The sequence below is a fragment of the Pecten maximus genome, chromosome 2 (assembly GCF_902652985.1).
Source record: "Pecten maximus chromosome 2, xPecMax1.1, whole genome shotgun sequence".
Taxonomy (NCBI): Eukaryota; Metazoa; Mollusca; class Bivalvia; order Pectinida; family Pectinidae; genus Pecten; species Pecten maximus.
Window position 1 is genome coordinate 50,410,855 of NC_047016.1, and position 21,003 is coordinate 50,431,857.

At 42.0% G+C, this 21,003-nt stretch overlaps 1 protein-coding gene across 1 annotated transcript; it reads left to right on the forward strand.

Moving 5' to 3' along the window:
- LOC117322381 (peroxisomal trans-2-enoyl-CoA reductase-like) lies at nucleotides 1–19,131 on the forward strand. Its single transcript, XM_033877251.1, has 8 exons — nucleotides 1–124; nucleotides 728–861; nucleotides 1,609–1,774; nucleotides 2,988–3,069; nucleotides 3,480–3,576; nucleotides 4,107–4,214; nucleotides 4,793–4,904; nucleotides 18,159–19,131. Exons 1-8 carry the CDS (start codon nucleotides 1–3, stop codon nucleotides 18,239–18,241), a joined length of 906 nt encoding a protein of 301 aa, XP_033733142.1. The 3' UTR covers nucleotides 18,242–19,131.
- Nucleotides 19,132–21,003: the final 1,872 nt, after the last annotated feature.

The following is a 21,003-nucleotide window of genomic DNA, read 5'->3' on the forward strand; positions in this document are numbered from 1 at the left end:
ATGGCGGCCGCCGTGAAAGTATCGAGTATTTTTCGTAAAAGCCTTTTCAAGGGAAAAGTTGCTATAGTTACAGGTGGTGGCACTGGTATTGGTAAAGCAATAACAGAGGAACTTCTTCATTTAGGTAATCAACTAGTTTTAAGATGAAATGGGTTAAGTATTATCAATTTATATCTACAGTTTATACGGTACAAAGTGCTAATCGGGTTACCAATGTTTTGCATTTTATTTCATTATAGTGTAGCCTATTCATTTGACCACCAATTTTAGTAGTCTTGGTGGTTATTGGCTTATCATATTATCATTTTACAAGTCCAATGGAATTTCTCTACCTCCGTTCCTGAGTATAAATTCCTCAATCAGACAAGAAAAGCTATGAACACTAATGAAGGTTACTATTGGTATTGACCGACCATAGTTTTTTCAGCAAGTAGAGAAAAGCATACTGAATATTCCTGCTTATACGGTTGAATTAAATTAAGAATAAGGGAATATTTATAGCTCACTTCTCTAGACCCAATATCTGACTGATAATACTGTAGTTCACATACAGATCTGACTTTAGCTATACAGTAATTAGTATGTATTATTAGTATTATGTACATTGTACCAGTAGTATGTTGTAATTCATTCTAAAATTATCAACATTAAGCAGGTGAGCAATACTATATTTAGCGACAATATATATGTAGAACAAAATATATAGTTTTATGTTATTTTGTTGCAGGATGTAAGGTTATGATAGCATCGAGGAACATTGACAGGCTACAGAAAGCAGCAGAGGAAATGAGGTTAACCATTGTTCCTAATAAACCAACAAACCTGGCTCATATGCAGTGCAACATAAGAAAAGAAGATAATGTAGGTCATATAAGTAACTTTTTCTTTAAATAGAGAATTTCTTATCATTTCCAGTCCTAATGGTATTTGTGTAACAGGAGAAGGAGAAAATGTACATTGTAGCAGCCAGACCAAAGTTCGAACCTGGGACCCTCCGAACTCTAGACGGACACTCTACCACTGAACTACCTGGTCGCTGATGATTGACCCAGTCCAGTTCGGCTACATTCCTCCCTCCTTTTTTTCAAGTCTTTGCACCCGAAGACAACGAGTTCAGATATCACCTTCCTAAGCATACTCCCAATGCTTTAAACAAGAGTAGGCAAGCTCGTCAATTATGTAACAGGAGAAGGAGAAAATGTAGCAGCCAGACTGGGGTTCGAACCTGGGACCCTCCGAACTCTAGACGGACACTTTACCACTGAGCTACATATGGTCACCGATGATAGACCCAGTCCTGAGTTCTGCTACAATTAGTTTGCATCTGTGGTTTATGAGCTTACACTGACAAGAATGTAAAAATGTTGGTGTATTCAAGGCATATTCAACATTCAAATAATACCTATAGAACTTTTAATCACAATTTCAGAGATGAGATGAGGCTTTAAAACAAGAACATCAATTCAAAGTTGATTATACAAATTATTGTGGCATCTAATATTAAAAAACTAGTTTTTTGCTGAGAAATTTATGTTGTTTTGTGTACAGGTTTGGTAATCACATACAATTTCAATATTATATAATAATTACTCCTTTTCCCTTTTTCAGGTTGAAGAATTGATTTCAACTACTCTGAATCAATTTGGAAAAGTGGACTACCTGGTAAACAATGGTGGTGGTCAGTTTCCGAGTCCTGCCAGTAACATATCAGTCAAGGGCTGGAACGCTGTGATAGACACAAATCTCACAGGAACTTTTGTCATGTGTAGGGAAGGTGAGTGTCAGTCCTCTATCAAATCTCACAGGGATGTTTGTGTAGGGAAGGTGAGTGTCAGTCCTCTATCAAATCTCACAGGGATGTTTGTGTAGGGAAGGTGAGTGTCAGTCCTCTATCAAATCTCACAGGGATGTTTGTGTAGGGAAGGTGAGCGTCAGTCCTCTATCAAATCTCACAGGGATGTTTGTGTAGGGAAGGTGAGTGTCAGTCCTCTATCAAATCTCACAGGGATGTTTGTGTAGGGAAGGTGAGTGTCAGTCCTCTATCAATCTCACAGGGATGTTTGTGTAGGGAAGGTGAGTGTCAGTCCTCTATCAAATCTCACAGGGATGTTTGTGTAGGGAAGGTGAGCGTCAGTCCTCTATCAAATCTCACAGGGATGTTTGTGTAGGGAAGGTGAGTGTCAGTCCTCTATCAAATCTCACAGGGATGTTTGTGTAGGGAAGGTGAGTGTCAGTCCTCTATCAAATCTAAAAGTGACCTTTGATATTTATATGGACACCGTGAGTGTCAACCCTACTTGTGAAATTCATAATTACGTTAACATATTAATTTCACAATGTAACCAGATGGTAAATCACATGTGATATATATATGTACATGTATATAAAAATTAATAGAAGTAAAGGCCTTGTGAATGATAAATATAAGAAAAATGAAACAAAAATCAAGATTTGATGCAAGGCCTTTGCACCCTCTTCTGTTTCTTCAGGCGGGACTTTCTTTCAAGTTTATCTATATCTGTAATTACGTTGACAAGTCATCAGTTGTTTACTGCAATTTTTTGCAACACTGCAAAAAATTGCAGCTAGTTGCAACAACCTGTTATTAAAAGTTCTTGCAACAAGTTCTGGCAAACAAAACAAGGGGCCGCGGTGGCCGAATGGTTAAAGTGTCCCGACACTTTAACACTAGCCCTCCACCTCTGGGTTGCGAGTTCGAAACCTACGTTGGGCAGTTGCCAAGTACTGACTGTAGGCCGGTGGTTTTTCTCCGGGTACTCCGGCTTTCCTCCACCTCCAAAACCTGGCATGTCCTTAAATGACCCTGGCTGTTAATAGGACGTTAAACAAAAACAAACCAAACCAAACCAAACAAAACAAATTTGCTGCAAACTTTACATTTTTGTAAGGGCAGCTGGCACTGCTAATACTTGAAAATTACTCTTCCATGATATTTTTACCTATTGCCTTCATTTTTGTTTTTCCAGTGTACAGTCAGTGGATGGAAAAAAATGGTGGAGTAATAGTCAACATTATTGCTGACATGTGGAAAGGCTTCCCTTCCATGAGGTAAGTAGAAATTAATATGTATCATGTAACACAGTCATACTGTTCTGTGTAAAAAAATTCCAATAAATGCTACAGTGGAATTCATTATCCTGTGATAAGGCCACTTCTACTTTGAATCAGAGCTTATGTGTTGGTCACCTGTGCTATAGATATATATCATGTTTATTTAAAAATTTGTTTTCAAATATAGAAAAGTTGCATATCAAACAAGTAAAAGTAAGTTTTAAAACAATTATTTGAGGTTAACAATATTGTATGATAGAAAAATTGATGTGTTTGAACGAGTAGTGTTGTTTGAGGGTTAGGGTGTGGGATGGGTTGAACGAATAGTGTTTTTGAGGGTTAGGGTGTGGGATGGGTGGGGTGTATATCAACCCGTACCGGAAATGTTAATGCTGGTTACATTGTAGTCACACTGGAGCTGCTCGGGCCGGTGTGGACAACTTGACCAAGTCACTGTCTATAGAATGGGCAGCTGATGGAATTAGAGTGAATGCTGTAGCTCCGGTAAGGTCATAAAGTATGGGAACCAAAATAATGATTATAGATTAAAAACCTTTGATTCGATAGAAAATTTATAAGTCTGACATTAGTTTTAAGTATTGCCAGAGCTGAAGAAGCATTCTTAAATGTGTAGGATCTATGATATTTATCATCTTAATTGATATAACTATAAATTATACTGTATAATGAAAAAATATTTGATACTTCCTTTTACCTCACTTGAACATTGCGTGAGAAATGCTATTTTTGTGTGTTGAATATCGATAGGAAATTATTATCAGTGCGATGATAATGAGTGGCCAGAAAACAATTGCCTATTATCTCCTTAATTAAGATACAACGGTGAAGTAATGTAAGGTATTTTTTAAGTTCACTTCTTCACCTTCACAGTCATTACCCAGAAAACTGGTCAGATGTCTTTCACATGATCATATGACTTTATGCACATAGATTTCTGAAATGATGATTCCCGTAAATATCTGGATCAAGTACTAATAACCTTTACAGAGAAGTCTGGTTTATATTTAATGCAGGGAAGTTCCATATATTCAGAGACTGCTGCAGCAAATTATGGTGATAACAAAATATTTGATCACATGATCGATGTTTTACCGGTGAAACGACTTGGAACTCCAGAAGAGGTAGGTGACCATTGTCTGGTTGATGTATACTGTATATTATGGTCAAACTTTGTGATCAAACTTTTGTTATCTTTTACTCTGATAACTCGAAGACCCTGCTTAAAAAATGAAAATTCCGCTCTGACAGTAAAAATTCTGTATAAAAGATACATAGTTATCTTGAATACTCCGGGTACGTCAAGTTTTCCCCATGACCCTGCTGACTTAGAGACAATGAGGTTTGACTTTATACACAGTACTTGTACATAGGTATACACAATGAGGTTTGACTTTATACACAGTACTTGTACATAGGCATACACAAAAGTCTGTGTAGACATCTACTCATGTAGTATACACAGCCCCATGACATTAGTTAAGTGTTCATAATAACAGAAACTGTATATCATTTCCCCTTTACATTCTGTCCATTTATTGGACGCAGATATTTGACTCTAGGACTGTGGGATGTGGATTTCAATTACTAAACCTATATCTTTAAATTCAGAACTTCAAAATTTTAGAAATAGATTCTGTGTTTATTTCCAAATTTCATGTTTATTTACTGTTTCATATTTTATTTACTTTTGTGGTTTCAGATATCTTCCTGTGTGTGTTACTTGTTATCACCTGCTGCTAGTCTCATCTCTGGAGAAACGGTCAAAGTAGATGGTGCTGCTAGCTTGTACCATACAAGGTGGGAGATCAGGGGTGAGTAGTGATGTTAGTCTGTACCATACAGAGTGGGAGATCAGGGGTGAGTAGTGATGTTAGTCTGTACCATACAGAGTGGGAGATCAGGGGTGAGTAGTGATGTTAGTCTGTACCATACAGAGTGGGAGATCAGGGGTGAGTAGTGATGTTAGTCTGTACCATACAAGGTGGAGGATTAGGGGTGAGTAGTGATGTTAGTCTGTACCATACAAGGTGGAGGATTAGGGGTGAGTAGTGATGTTAGTCTGTACCATACAGAGTGGAGGATCAGGGGTGTGTAGTGATGTCAGTCCGTACCATAAAGTGGGAGATCAGGGGTGAGTAGTGATGTTAGTCTGTATTATACAGAGTGGGAGATCAGGGGTGAGTAGTGATGTTAGTCTGTACCATACAGAGTGGGAGATCAGGGGTGAGTAGTGATGTTAGTCTGTACTATACAGAGTGAGAGATCAGGGGTGAGTAGTGATGTTAGTCTGTACTATACAGAGTGAGAGATCAGGGGTGAGTAGTGATGTAAGTCTGTACCATACAGAGTGAGAGATCAGGAGTGAGTAGTGATGTAAGTCTGTACCATACAGAGTGGGAGATCAGGAGTGAGTAGTGATGTTAGCCTGTACCATACAGAGTGAGAGATCAGGAGTGAGTAGTGATGTTAGTCTGTACCATACAGAGTGGGAGATTAGGGGTGAGTAGTGATGTTAGTCTGTACTATACAGAGTGGGAGATCAGGGGTGAGTAGTGATGTTAGTCTGTACCATACAGAGTGGGAGATCAGGGGTGAGTAGTGATGTTAGTCTACTATACAGAGTGGGAGATCAGGGGTGAGTAGTGATGTTAGTCTGTACCATACAGAGTGGGAGATCAGGGGTGAGTAGAGATGTTAGTCTGTACCATACAGAGTGGGAGATCAGGGGTGAGTAGTGATGTTAGTCTGTACCATACAGAGTGGGAGATCAGGGGTGAGTAGTGATGTTAGTCTGTACTATACAGAGTGGGAGATCAGGGGTGAGTAGTGATGTTAGTTTGTACCATACAGAGTGGGAGATCAGGGGTGAGTAGTGATGTTAGTCTGTACCATACAGAGTGGGAGATCAGGGGTGAGTAGTGATGTTAGTCTGTACCATACAGAGTGGGAGATCAGGGTTGAGTAGTGATGTTAGTCTGTACCATACAAGGTGGGAGATTAGGGGTGAGTAGTGATGTTAGTCTGTACTATACAGAGTGGGAGATCAGGGGTGAGTAGTGATGTTAGTTTGTACCATACAGAGTGGGAGATCAGGGGTGAGTAGTGATGTTAGTCTGTACCATACAGAGTGGGAGATCAGGGGTGAGTAGTGATGTTAGTCTGTACCATACAGAGTGGGAGATCAGGGGTGAGTAGTGATGTTAGTCTGTACCATACAGAGTGGGAGATCAGGGGTGAGTAGTGATGTCAGTCTGTACTATACAGAGTTGGAGATCAGGGGTGAGTAGTGATGTTAGTCTGTACCATACAGAGTGGGAGATTAGGGGTGAGTAGTGATGTTAGTCTGTACCGTACAGAGTGGGAGATCAGGGGTGAGTAGTGATGTAAGTCTGTACCATACAGAGTGGGAGATCAGGGGTGAGTAGTGATGTTAGTCTGTACCATACAAGGTGGAGGATTAGGGGTGAGTAGTGATGTTAGTCTGTACCATACAGAGTGGGAGATCAGGGGTGAGTAGTGATGTCAGTCTGTACCATACAGAGTGGGAGATCAGGGGTGAGTAGTGATGTTAGTCTGTACCATACAGAGTGGGAGATCAGGGGTGAGTAGTGATGTTAGTCTGTACCATACAGAGTGGGAGATCAGGGGTGAGTAGTGATGTTAGTCTGTACCATACAGAGTGGGAGATCAGGGGTGAGTAGTGATGTTAGTCTGTACTATACAGAGTGGGAGATCAGGGGTGAGTAGTGATGTTAGTCTGTACCATACAGAGTGGGAGATAAGGGGTGAGTAGTGATGTTAGTCTGTACCATACAGAGTGGGAGATCAGGGGTGAGTAGTGATGTTAGTATGTACCATACAGAGTGGGAGATCAGGGGTGAGTAGTGATGTTAGTCTATACCATACAGAGTGGGAGATCAGGGGTGAGTAGTGATGTTAGTCTGTACCATACAGAGTGGGAGATCAGGGGTGAGTAGTGATGTCAGTCTGTACCATACAAGGTGGGAGATCAGGGGTGAGTAGTGATGTCAGTCTGTACCATACAGAGTGGGAGATCAGGGGTGAGTAGTGATGTTAGTCTGTACCATACAGAGTGGGAGATCAGGGGTGAGTAGTGATGTTAGTCTGTACCATACAGAGTGGGAGATCAGGGTTGAGTAGTGATGTTAGTCTGTACTATACAGAGTGGGAGATCAGGGGTGAGTAGTGATGTTAGTCTGTACCATACAGAGTGGGAGATCAGGGGTGAGTAGTGATGTCAGTCTGTACTATACAGAGTGGGAGATCAGGGGTGAGTAGTGATGTTAGTCTGTACCATACAGAGTGGGAGATCAGGGGTGAGTAGTGATGTTAGTCTGTACCATACAGAGTGGGAGATCAGGGGTGAGTAGTAATGTTAGTCTGTACCATACAGAGTGGGAGATCAGGGGTGAGTAGTGATGTTAGTCTGTACTATACAGTGGGAGATCAGGGGTGAGTAGTGATGTCAGTCTGTACCATACAGAGTGGGAGATCAGGGGTGAGTAGTAATGTTAGTCTGTACCATACAGAGTGGGAGATCAGGGGTGAGTAGTGATGTTAGTATGTACCATACAGAGTGGGAGATCAGGGGTGAGTAGTGATGTTAGTCTGTACCATACAGAGTGGGAGATCAGGGGTGAGTAGTGATGTTAGTCTGTACTATACAGAGTGAGAGATCAGGGGTGAGTAGTGATGTTAGTCTGTACCATACAGAGTGGGAGATCAGGGGTGAGTAGTGATGTTAGTCTGTACCATACAGAGTGGGAGATCAGGGGTGAGTAGTAATGTTAGTCTGTACCATACAGAGTGGGAGATCAGGGGTGAGTAGTGTATTAGTCTGTACCATACAAGGTGGGAGATCAGGGGTGAGTAGTAATGTTAGTCTGTACCATACAGAGTGGGAGATCAGGGGTGAGTAGTGATGTTAGTCTGTACCATACAGAGTGGGAGATCAGGGGTGAGTAGTGATGTTAGTCTGTACCATACAAGGTGGGAGATCAGGGGTGAGTAGTGTATTAGTCTGTACCATACAAGGTGGGAGATCAGGGGTGGGTAGTGATGTTAGTCTGTACCATACAAGGTGGGAGATCAGGGATGAGTAGTGATGTTAGTCTGTACCATACAGAGTGGGAGATCAGGGGTGAGTAGTGATGTTAGTCTGTACCATACAGAGTGGGAGATCAGGGGTGAGTAGTGATGTCAGTCTGTACCATACAGAGTGGGAAATCAGGGGTGAGTAGTGATGTTAGTCTGTACCATACAAGGTGGGAGATCAGGGGTGAGTAGTGATGTTAGTCTGTACCATACAAGGTGGGAGATCAGGGGTGAGTAGTGATGTTAGTCTGTACCATACAGAGTGGGAGATCAGGGGTGAGTAGTGATGTTAGTCTGTACCATACAAGGTGGGAGATCAGGGATGAGTAGTGATGTTAGTCTGTACCATACAGAGTGGGAGATCAGGGGTGAGTAGAGATGTTAGTCTGTACCATACAGAGTGGGAAATCAGGGGTGAGTAGTGATGTTAGTCTGTACCATACAAGGTGGGAGATCAGGGGTGAGTAGTGATGTTAGTCTGTACCATACAAGGTGGGAGATCAGGGGTGAGTAGTGATGTTAGTCTGTACCATACAGAGTGGGAAATCAGGGGTGAGTAGTGATGTTAGTCTGTACCATACAAGGTGGGAGATCAGGGGTGAGTAGTGATGTTAGTCTGTACCATACAAGGTGGGAGATCAGGAGTGAGTAGTGATGTTAGTCTGTACCATACAGAGTGGGAGATCAGGGGTGAGTAGTGATGTTAGTCTGTACCATACAAGGTGGGAGATCAGGGATGAGTAGTGATGTTAGTCTGTACCATACAGAGTGGGAGATCAGGGGTGAGTAGTGATGTAAGTCTGTACCATACAGAGTGGGAGATCAGGGGTGAGTAGTGATGTAAGTCTGTACCATACAGAGTGGGAGATCAGGGGTGAGTAGTGATGTTAGTCTGTACTATACAGAGTGGGAGATCAGGGGTGAGTAGTGATGTTAGTCTGTACCATACAGAGTGGGAGATCAGGGGTGAGTAGTGATGTTAGTCTGTACCATACAGAGTGGGAGATCAGGGGTGAGTAGTGATGTTAGTCTGTACCATACAGAGTGGGAGATCAGGGGTGAGTAGTGATGTTAGTTTGTACCATACAAGGTGGGAGATCAGGGGTGAGTAGTGATGTTAGTCTGTACCATACAGAGTGGGAGATCAGGGGTGAGTAGTGATGTCAGTCTGTACTATACAGAGTGGGAGATCAGGGGTGAGTAGTGATGTTAGTCTGTACTATACAGAGTGGGAGATCAGGAGTGAGTAGTGATGTTAGTCTGTACCATACAGAGTGGGAGATCAGGGGTGAGTAGTGATGTTAGTCTGTACTATACAGAGTGGGAGATCAGGAGTGAGTAGTGATGTTAGTCTGTACCATACAGAGTGGGAGATCAGGGGTGAGTAGTGATGTTAGTCTGTACCATACAGAGTGGGAGATCAGGGGTGAGTAGTGATGTTAGTCTGTACCATACAGAGTGGGAGATCAGGGGTGAGTAGTGATGTCAGTCTGTACCATACAGAGTGGGAGATCAGGGGTGAGTAGAGATGTTATTCTGTACCATACAGAGTGGGAGATCAGGGGTGAGTAGTGATGTTAGTCTGTACCATACAGAGTGGGAGATCAGGGGTGAGTAGTGACGTTAGTCTGTACCATACAAGGTGGGAGATCAGGGGTGAGTAGTGATGTCAGTCTGTACTATACAGAGTGGGAGATCAGGGGTGAGTAGTGATGTCAGTCTGTACTATACAGAGTGGGAGATCAGGGGTGAGTAGTGATGTTAGTCTGTACCATACAGAGTGGGAGATCAGGGGTGAGTAGTGATGTTAGTCTGTACCATACAGAGTGGGAGATCAGAGGTGAGTAGTGATGTTAGTCTGTACCATACAGAGTGGGAGATCAGGGGTGAGTAGTGATGTTAGTCTGTACCATACAGAGTGGGAGATCAGGGGTGAGTAGTGATGTTTGTCTGTACCATACAGAGTGGGAGATCAGGGGTGAGTAGTGACGTTAGTCTGTACCATACAAGGTGGGAGATCAGGGGTGAGTAGTGATGTCAGTCTGTACTATACAGAGTGGGAGATCAGGGGTGAGTAGTGATGTTAGTCTGTACTATACAGAGTGGGAGATCAGGGGTGAGTAGTGATGTCAGTCTGTACTATACAGAGTGGGAGATCAGGGGTGAGTAGTGATATTAGTTTGTACCATACAGAGTGGGAGATCAGGGGTGAGTAGTGATGTTAGTCTGTACCATACAAGGTGGAGGATTAGGGGTGAGTAGTGATGTTAGTCTGTACCATACAGAGTGGAGGATCAGGGGTGAGTAGTGATGTTAGTCTGTACCATACAGAGTGGGAGATTAGGGGTGAGTAGTGTATTAGTCTGTACCATACAGAGTGGGAGATCAGGGGTGAGTAGTGATGTTAGTCTGTACCATACAGAGTGGGAGATCAGGGGTGAGTAGTGATGTTAGTCTGTACCATACAGAGTGGGAGATCAGGGGTGAGTAGTGATGTTAGTCTGTACTATACAGAGTGGGAGATTAGGGGTGAGTAGTGATGTCAGTCTGTACCATACAGAGTGGGAGATCAGGGGTGAGTAGTGATGTTAGTCTGTACCATACAGAGTGGGAGATCAGGGGTGAGTAGTGTTGTTATTCTGTACCATACAGAGTGGGAGATCAGGGGTGAGTAGTGATGTTAGTCTGTACCATACAGAGTGGGAGATCAGGGGTGAGTAGTGATGTTAGTCTGTACCATACAGAGTGGGAGATCAGGGGTGAGTAGTGATGTCAGTCTGTACCATACAGAGTGGGAGATTAGGGGTGAGTAGTGTATTAGTCTGTACCATACAGAGTGGGAGATCAGGGGTGAGTAGTGATGTTAGTCTGTACCATACAGAGTGGGAGATCAGGGGTGAGTAGTGATGTTAGTCTGTACTATACAGAGTGGGAGATTAGGGGTGAGTAGTGATGTCAGTCTGTACCATACAGAGTGGGAGATCAGGGGTGAGTAGTGATGTTAGTCTGTACCATACAGAGTGGGAGATCAGGGGTGAGTAGTGTTGTTATTCTGTACCATACAGAGTGGGAGATCAGGGGTGAGTAGTGATGTTAGTCTGTACCATACAGAGTGGGAGATCAGGGGTGAGTAGTGATGTTAGTCTGTACCATACAGAGTGGGAGATCAGGGGTGAGTAGTGATGTTAGTCTGTACCATACAGAGTGGGAGATCAGGGGTGAGTAGTGATGTTAGTCTGTACCATACAGAGTGGGAGATCAGGGGTGAGTAGTGATGTCAGTCTGTACCATACAGAGTGGGAGATCAGGGGTGAGTAGTGATGTTAGTCTGTACCATACAGAGTGGGAGATCAGGGGTGAGTAGTGATGTTAGTCTGTACCATACAGAGTGGGAGATCAGGGGTGAGTAGTGATGTTAGTCTGTACCATACAGAGTGGGAGATCAGGGGTGAGTAGTGATGTTAGTCTATACCATACAGAGTGGGAGATCAGGGGTGAGTAGTGATGTCAGTCTGTACCATACAAGGTGGGAGATCAGGGATGAGTAGTGATGTTAGTCTGTACTATACAGAGTGGGAGATTAGGGGTGAGTAGTGATGTCAGTCTGTACCATACAGAGTGGGAGATCAGGGGTGAGTAGTGATGTTAGTCTGTACCATACAGAGTGGGAGATCAGGGGTGAGTAGTGTTGTTATTCTGTACCATACAGAGTGGGAGATCAGGGGTGAGTAGTGATGTTAGTCTGTACCATACAGAGTGGGAGATCAGGGGTGAGTAGTGATGTTAGTCTGTACCATACAGAGTGGGAGATCAGGGGTGAGTAGTGATGTTAGTCTGTACCATACAGAGTGGGAGATCAGGGGTGAGTAGTGATGTCAGTCTGTACCATACAGAGTGGGAGATCAGGGGTGAGTAGTGATGTCAGTCTGTACCATACAGAGTGGGAGATCAGGGGTGAGTAGTGATGTTAGTCTGTACCATACAGAGTGGGAGATCAGGGGTGAGTAGTGACGTTAGTCTGTACCATACAAGGTGGGAGATCAGGGGTGAGTAGTGATGTCAGTCTGTACTATACAGAGTGGGAGATCAGGGGTGAGTAGTGATGTCAGTCTGTACTATACAGAGTGGGAGATCAGGGGTGAGTAGTGATGTTAGTCTGTACTATACAGAGTGGGAGATCAGGGGTGAGTAGTGATGTCAGTCTGTACTATACAGAGTGGGAGATCAGGGGTGAGTAGTGATATTAGTTTGTACCATACAGAGTGGGAGATCAGGGGTGAGTAGTGATGTTAGTCTGTACCATACAAGGTGGAGGATTAGGGGTGAGTAGTGATGTTAGTCTGTACCATACAGAGTGGAGGATCAGGGGTGAGTAGTGATGTTAGTCTGTACCATACAGAGTGGGAGATCAGAGGTGAGTAGTGATGTTAGTCTGTACCATACAGAGTGGGAGATCAGGGGTGAGTAGTGATGTTAGTCTGTACCATACAGAGTGGGAGATCAGGGGTGAGTAGTGATGTTTGTCTGTACCATACAGAGTGGGAGATCAGGGGTGAGTAGTGACGTTAGTCTGTACCATTCAAGGTGGGAGATCAGGGGTGAGTAGTGATGTCAGTCTGTACTATACAGAGTGGGAGATCAGGGGTGAGTAGTGATGTCAGTCTGTACTATACAGAGTGGGAGATCAGGGGTGAGTAGTGATGTTAGTCTGTACTATACAGAGTGGGAGATCAGGGGTGAGTAGTGATGTCAGTCTGTACTATACAGAGTGGGAGATCAGGGGTGAGTAGTGATATTAGTTTGTACCATACAGAGTGGGAGATCAGGGGTGAGTAGTGATGTTAGTCTGTACCATACAAGGTGGAGGATTAGGGGTGAGTAGTGATGTTAGTCTGTACCATACAGAGTGGAGGATCAGGGGTGAGTAGTGATGTTAGTCTGTACCATACAGAGTGGGAGATTAGGGGTGAGTAGTGTATTAGTCTGTACCATACAGAGTGGGAGATCAGGGGTGAGTAGTGATGTTAGTCTGTACCATACAGCGTGGGAGATCAGGGGTGAGTAGTGATGTTAGTCTGTACCATACAGAGTGGGAGATCAGGGGTGAGTAGTGATGTTAGTCTGTACTATACAGAGTGGGAGATTAGGGGTGAGTAGTGATGTCAGTCTGTACCATACAGAGTGGGAGATCAGGGGTGAGTAGTGATGTTAGTCTGTACCATACAGAGTGGGAGATCAGGGGTGAGTAGTGTTGTTATTCTGTACCATACAGAGTGGGAGATCAGGGGTGAGTAGTGATGTTAGTCTGTACCATACAGAGTGGGAGATCAGGGGTGAGTAGTGATGTTAGTCTGTACCATACAGAGTGGGAGATCAGGGGTGAGTAGTGATGTTAGTCTGTACCATACAGAGTGGGAGATCAGGGGTGAGTAGTGATGTTAGTCTGTACCATACAGAGTGGGAGATCAGGGGTGAGTAGTGATGTCAGTCTGTACCATACAGAGTGGGAGATCAGGGGTGAGTAGTGATGTTAGTCTGTACCATACAGAGTGGGAGATCAGGGGTGAGTAGTGATGTTAGTCTGTACCATACAGAGTGGGAGATCAGGGGTGGGTAGTGATGTTAGTCTGTACCATACAGAGTGGGAGATCAGGGGTGAGTAGTGATGTTAGTCTGTACCATACAGAGTGGGAGATCAGGGGTGAGTAGTGATGTTAGTCTGTACCATACAGAGTGGGAGATCAGGGGTGAGTAGTGATGTTAGTCTATACCATACAGAGTGGGAGATCAGGGGTGAGTAGTGATGTCAGTCTGTACCATACAAGGTGGGAGATCAGGGATGAGTAGTGATGTTAGTCTGTACTATACAGAGTGGGAGATTAGGGGTGAGTAGTGATGTCAGTCTGTACCATACAGAGTGGGAGATCAGGGGTGAGTAGTGATGTTAGTCTGTACCATACAGAGTGGGAGATCAGGGGTGAGTAGTGTTGTTATTCTGTACCATACAGAGTGGGAGATCAGGGGTGAGTAGTGATGTTAGTCTGTACCATACAGAGTGGGAGATCAGGGGTGAGTAGTGATGTTAGTCTGTACCATACAGAGTGGGAGATCAGGGGTGAGTAGTGATGTTAGTCTGTACCATACAGAGTGGGAGATCAGGGGTGAGTAGTGATGTTAGTCTGTACCATACAGAGTGGGAGATCATGGGTGAGTAGTGATGTCAGTCTGTACCATACAGAGTGGGAGATCAGGGGTGAGTAGTGATGTTAGTCTGTACCATACAGAGTGGGAGATCAGGGGTGAGTAGTGACGTTAGTCTGTACCATACAAGGTGGGAGATCAGGGGTGAGTAGTGATGTCAGTCTGTACTATACAGAGTGGGAGATCAGGGGTGAGTAGTGATGTCAGTCTGTACTATACAGAGTGGGAGATCAGGGTTGAGTAGTGATGTTAGTCTGTACTATACAGAGTGGGAGATCAGGGGTGAGTAGTGATGTCAGTCTGTACTATACAGAGTGGGAGATCAGGGGTGAGTAGTGATATTAGTTTGTACCATACAGAGTGGGAGATCAGGGGTGAGTAGTGATGTTAGTCTGTACCATACAAGGTGGAGGATTAGGGGTGAGTAGTGATGTTAGTCTGTACCATACAGAGTGGAGGATCAGGGGTGAGTAGTGATGTTAGTCTGTACCATACAGAGTGGGAGATTAGGGGTGAGTAGTGTATTAGTCTGTACCATACAGAGTGGGAGATCAGGGGTGAGTAGTGATGTTAGTCTGTACCATACAGAGTGGGAGATCAGGGGTGAGTAGTGATGTTAGTCTGTACCATACAGAGTGGGAGATCAGGGGTGAGTAGTGATGTTAGTCTGTACTATACAGAGTGGGAGATTAGGGGTGAGTAGTGATGTCAGTCTGTACCATACAGAGTGGGAGATCAGGGGTGAGTAGTGATGTCAGTCTGTACTATACAGAGTGGGAGATCAGGGGTGAGTAGTGATGTCAGTCTGTACTATACAGAGTGGGAGATCAGGGGTGAGTAGTGATGTTAGTCTGTACTATACAGAGTGGGAGATCAGGGGTGAGTAGTGATGTCAGTCTGTACTATACAGAGTGGGAGATCAGGGGTGAGTAGTGATATTAGTTTGTACCATACAGAGTGGGAGATCAGGGGTGAGTAGTGATGTTAGTCTGTACCATACAAGGTGGAGGATTAGGGGTGAGTAGTGATGTTAGTCTGTACCATACAGAGTGGAGGATCAGGGGTGAGTAGTGATGTTAGTCTGTACCATACAGAGTGGGAGATTAGGGGTGAGTAGTGTATTAGTCTGTACCATACAGAGTGGGAGATCAGGGGTGAGTAGTGATGTTAGTCTGTACCATACAGAGTGGGAGATCAGGGGTGAGTAGTGATGTTAGTCTGTACCATACAGAGTGGGAGATCAGGGGTGAGTAGTGATGTTAGTCTGTACTATACAGAGTGGGAGATTAGGGGTGAGTAGTGATGTCAGTCTGTACCATACAGAGTGGGAGATCAGGGGTGAGTAGTGATGTTAGTCTGTACCATACAGAATGGGAGATCAGGGGTGAGTAGTGTTGTTATTCTGTACCATACAGAGTGGGAGATCAGGGGTGAGTAGTGATGTTAGTCTGTACCATACAGAGTGGGAGATCAGGGGTGAGTAGTGATGTTAGTCTGTACCATACAGAGTGGGAGATCAGGGGTGAGTAGTGATGTTAGTCTGTACCATACAGAGTGGGAGATCAGGGGTGAGTAGTGATGTTAGTCTGTACCATACAGAGTGGGAGATCAGGGGTGAGTAGTGATGTCAGTCTGTACCATACAGAGTGGGAGATCAGGGGTGAGTAGTGATGTTAGTCTGTACCATACAGAGTGGGAGATCAGGGGTGAGTAGTGATGTTAGTCTGTACCATACAGAGTGGGAGATCAGGGGTGGGTAGTGATGTTAGTCTGTACCATACAGAGTGGGAGATCAGGGGTGAGTAGTGATGTTAGTCTGTACCATACAGAGTGGGAGATCAGGGGTGAGTAGTGATGTTAGTCTGTACCATACAGAGTGGGAGATCAGGGGTGAGTAGTGATGTTAGTCTGTACCATACAGAGTGGGAGATCAGGGGTGAGTAGTGATGTCAGTCTGTACCATACAAGGTGGGAGATCAGGGATGAGTAGTGATGTTAGTCTGTACTATACAGAGTGGGAGATTAGGGGTGAGTAGTGATGTCAGTCTGTACCATACAGAGTGGGAGATCAGGGGTGAGTAGTGATGTTAGTCTGTACCATACAGAGTGGGAGATCAGGGGTGAGTAGTGATGTTAGTCTGTACCATACAGAGTGGGAGATCAGGGGTGAGTAGTGTTGTTATTCTGTACCATACAGAGTGGGAGATCAGGGGTGAGTAGTGATGTTAGTCTGTACCATACAGAGTGGGAGATCAGGGGTGAGTAGTGTTGTTAGTCTGTACCATACAGAGTGGGAGATCAGGGGTGAGTAGTGTTGTTAGTCTGTACCATACAGAGTGGGAGATCAGGGGTGAGTAGTGATGTTAGTCTGTACCATACAGAGTGGGAGATCAGGGGTGAGTAGTGATGTTAGTCTGTACCATACAGAGTGGGAGATCAGGGGTGAGTAGTGATGTTAGTCTGTACCATACAGAGTGGGAGATCAGGGGTGAGTAGTGATGTTAGTCTGTACCATACAGAGTGGGAGATCAGGGGTGAGTAGTGATGTTAGTCTGTACCATACAGAGTGGGAGATCAGGGGTGAGTAGTGATGTCAGTCTGTACCATACAGAGTGGGAGATCAGGGGTGAGTAGTGATGTTAGTCTGTACCATACAGAGTGAGAGATCAGGGGTGAGTAGTGATGTTAGTCTGTACCATACAGAGTGGGAGATCAGGGGTGAGTAGTGTTGTTATTCTGTACCATACAGAGTGGGAGATCAGGGGTGAGTAGTGATGTTAGTCTGTACCATACAGAGTGGGAGATCAGGGGTGAGTAGTGATGTTAGTCTGTACCATACAGAGTGGGAGATCAGGGGTGAGTAGTGATGTTAGTCTGTACCATACAGAGTGGGAGATCAGGGGTGAGTAGTAATGTTAGTCTGTACCATACAGAGTGGGAGATCAGGGGTGAGTAGTGATGTTAGTCTGTACCATACAGAGTGGGAGATCAGGGGTGACTAGTGATGTTAGTCTGTACCATACAGAGTGGGAGATCAGGGGTGAGTAGTGATGTTAGTCTGTACCATACAGAGTGGGAGATCAGGGGTGAGTAGTGATGTCAGTCTGTACCATACAGAGTGGGAGATCAGGGGTGAGTAGTGATGTTAGTCTGTACTATACAGAGTGGGAGATCAGGGGTGAGTAGTGATATTAGTCTGTACCACAGAACAGGGATAATTTCAGATTTGTTGTGAGAAATGATTCAGTTAAAATTTTCTTTGAAATTCATTTGAAATCTGAGGGTCGTAAAGTTATGTTATCTTTGAACTTTCTGATCAAAATTGGTTTTAACTTTAAGATAAAAAACAAAAATAAAAACATTCTTATTAGAAACTCAAATTAGAATAATGAAAATAATAGAAAATTCAAGTTAGGGAAAAGGAAAGAGGGCTACAGTCTGCTTGGTTCAATCTTGGTCTGCCCCTGTAACAGATCTTTCTCTGACAGTATTTCAGCAACGAGGTGAAGTTACCGTATTTATCCACTAATGAGCCCCTTCATTTTTGCAGAATTATCAATTTTGAAATAGTAAGCTTAAAGTTATTCAGAGAACTTTATAAGCCATCCGTAAACTTTGACACTAAACTTCTACACTAGTGGAGGGGATTTGAGGATAAATACAGTTATGTTATTGAATGGTAGCAATAAACTGTTGAAGCCCTACCATTTTATGTCCTTATACATCAAATCCTGTCATTTATGTTACAGATCACAAGAAAATACCAGCATTCACATGGAAAGATTACAACCCGGAAGATGAAGACGATGACGGACCAAAATCCAAACTATAAATTACTTTGATGAAGTGATTGCGTGGATGTGCGAGTGGAAACTGTCGAGTGACTCATAATTACCGTGTGGACGGCAGCTGAATTATGATTTAATGATGTCAAATATAATCAATTTTTACTTAAGTTTAGATAGAACACCAGGAATTTTTTGTTTTAACTGCAATTGGTTGTGTTGATTACAAACACATTTGTATACAGTTTTCAATCTTAAAAATACAATGTGAAAATATTTTAAACAGTTTTAATTTCTGAAGTTTCTGAAGTGTAAACTTGAAGATCAAAGTTAGACCATTAAATTGAGGATATGAATTAATGATTTATTACATTAAGACAATATGTATAAATATAAGAAAATGTTTGTGCTAAACAGTTCTAATTTTGTACTTGAGGTAAAAAATTAGAGAAAATGGAATAATTGCTACAATGTACCCTAGACAATATATCCTTCCATTTATTTTATAAGGCTAGCCACTGAGCTACAACTAGTACAATAAGATATATACATGTATATATTTGTTATTTTCTCATTAGCAGTCTTTTATACCTGAATCTACATGTACTGTCTTTCTGTCTACACCAACTAAAGCTTCTTGAACATTTGACAATTTTTTTTTGAAAGTTAAGATTTCATTCAAGTTCTTTCCCGAACTGTCCAGATTTATATCATCAAACCAAATGATATTCCCTGTAGCTGTGGAATAAATAGGAACTGAATCTATATTTGTTGTACCTTGCTGAAGTCCATGTTTGATCGGAATAAGGCTCTATAGTGGACAATCCATTCAAAAGCTATTCTTGTCATACTGTGATAATCAAACGGTGTAAATATTTAATTGTTGTATTTCAGGATTTGTAATATATTAATAATAAATGTATTATTATGAACTGTTTGTATTATCAATTATTTTTTGTATTATCCCTTCTTTACTGGATCCAGGAAAGTTTTAATCAGAACTATATATATGTATGGTAATTCCTTGATCTGTCAGGAAATTTGCGCGTTTCTGTAACTCGGAACATCTGTGACAGCTTGTCTGACCTGATATATGTACTGTATAGGTAATTTATTAGTTTGTATAAATAAGGACCATTTCAATAGTATAGAACATAAAATATATCACAAGTGATGGTTTTCAGAGTAAAATCTCAAAGGACTTCCCATGCATTAATCATAAATAAATTGTACATGTACATGTACAGTGTTTTTATGCGATACACATGTGTATAACCTATTTATGATCAAAGGAAAATCAAACAAAATTAACAAAGAACAATAACTTCACGAAATATGAAAAGCAAAATCAGGATAACTTTATTTCCAATTAATTAAATTCATGAGAAATTCAAGTACACTGATGATACAAATTATGACATATTTCCATCATAAGTCATAATTAATATATATATATATATTTTCACTCTTTAACATTTGAAAATAATAACACAAACTACATTAAACATTCTTGTAATTTAAAATTCAAAATCCGTCGACGAGTAAGTTTAACACAAATTATCAAACATCAGTAACAACACAACTTTCTTAACGGAATTTTTTTTTTCATTTTAGAGTTACCTCCCTTCGTACACTAATCGAAGGGAAGGAAGGTTTTAACATCTGAATGAATTTCAGTATTTATTTCTGGCTACCATTTTAATTACAATTATCATTCTTTGACTCAGTTAAAATAATACAGACAAGTTGAAACATTCACATATTGTCTTTGCAAATAAATAACTTCTAAATTATTATGAAACAACTGCTAAAATTGAAGGCATGGAAATCAAAAGTCTTCAAATGATTTCATTAAATGAGAACGCTTGACTTTTGAAGACTGATTCTACCTACATTTATATGTTTATGTTTTAGATATAACAACAAAAAATATCGAAAATATACATCAAGCTAAAGGCAGCAAGTTGGAAAGATACTGTTAACATTTTATTTTTGGTAAATTTTCCTCACTCAACTTCATCCAGTTCATCTAGATTTTCTCAGTGAAGCATTAAGTTATATCCCGAATACACATGGTGTTGACTACTATCCCAAACCCGAATGGTGCAGTATACAATATATACATAACCCTTGTTTTATCGACTGAATTGTATAAATAATGTTTGGTGGTTAAACCTGTGGCAACTCCATTAATGTAAAAAGACACATTAAAGGATTTACTAGAGCCAAGACTGCATCCGTCCACACACATCAGGTACAGCTTTGGTCCAATCCACCAAATCCATTATTTTAATCTTCAATCCATACATATATATATATATATATATGAAGCAGTATATCAACTTTTACAATTCAATGTTATAAGAACTGCTTGGTAACACACAATAAGATCTATATTGTAAGTTTTCTATTCTGAATGACAGAGATTCTTTTTTTCATATATGAGTCAATAAATCATTAACAAAAACCTACCATTATCAACTAGATTCCCATTTTTTTATTTATTTTTTTTTTATTTCAAGAAACTTATTATTTTATAACTACAGATTATTTTCCACTGAACTGGATTCACAGTGGCCTTCAAACAGGATTTCAATAAATTTCCTTAAAAAAAATATTCCATCAACTGTGACTGCTTGACATACAGCATTAATAGAAAATATTACATAGAGGTTGGTGTGTAACACTTAAATGTAACAAGAGGCCCATGGGCCTTAACGGTCACCTGAGATTTGAAATATTTCAGTTAATTTAATTTACCCTTTTTGGCCCCGCCCATCAGCCCTCAGGGGTCAGTCAGGGCCAACAT

What these genes read in the sequence shown, in the direction of transcription:
- LOC117322381 (XM_033877251.1), top strand. Translation starts at nt 1, where the DNA reads ATGGCGGCCGCCGTGAAAGTATCGAGTATTTTTCGTAAAAGCCTTTTC. An exon ending in TTTTGTCATGTGTAGGGAAG is followed by an intron (nt 1,775 to 2,987) that starts GTGAGTGTCAGT and finishes TTGTTTTTCCAG; the next exon opens with TGTACAGTCAGTGGATGGAA. An exon ending in GACTTGGAACTCCAGAAGAG is followed by an intron (nt 4,215 to 4,792) that starts GTAGGTGACCAT and finishes TTGTGGTTTCAG; the next exon opens with ATATCTTCCTGTGTGTGTTA.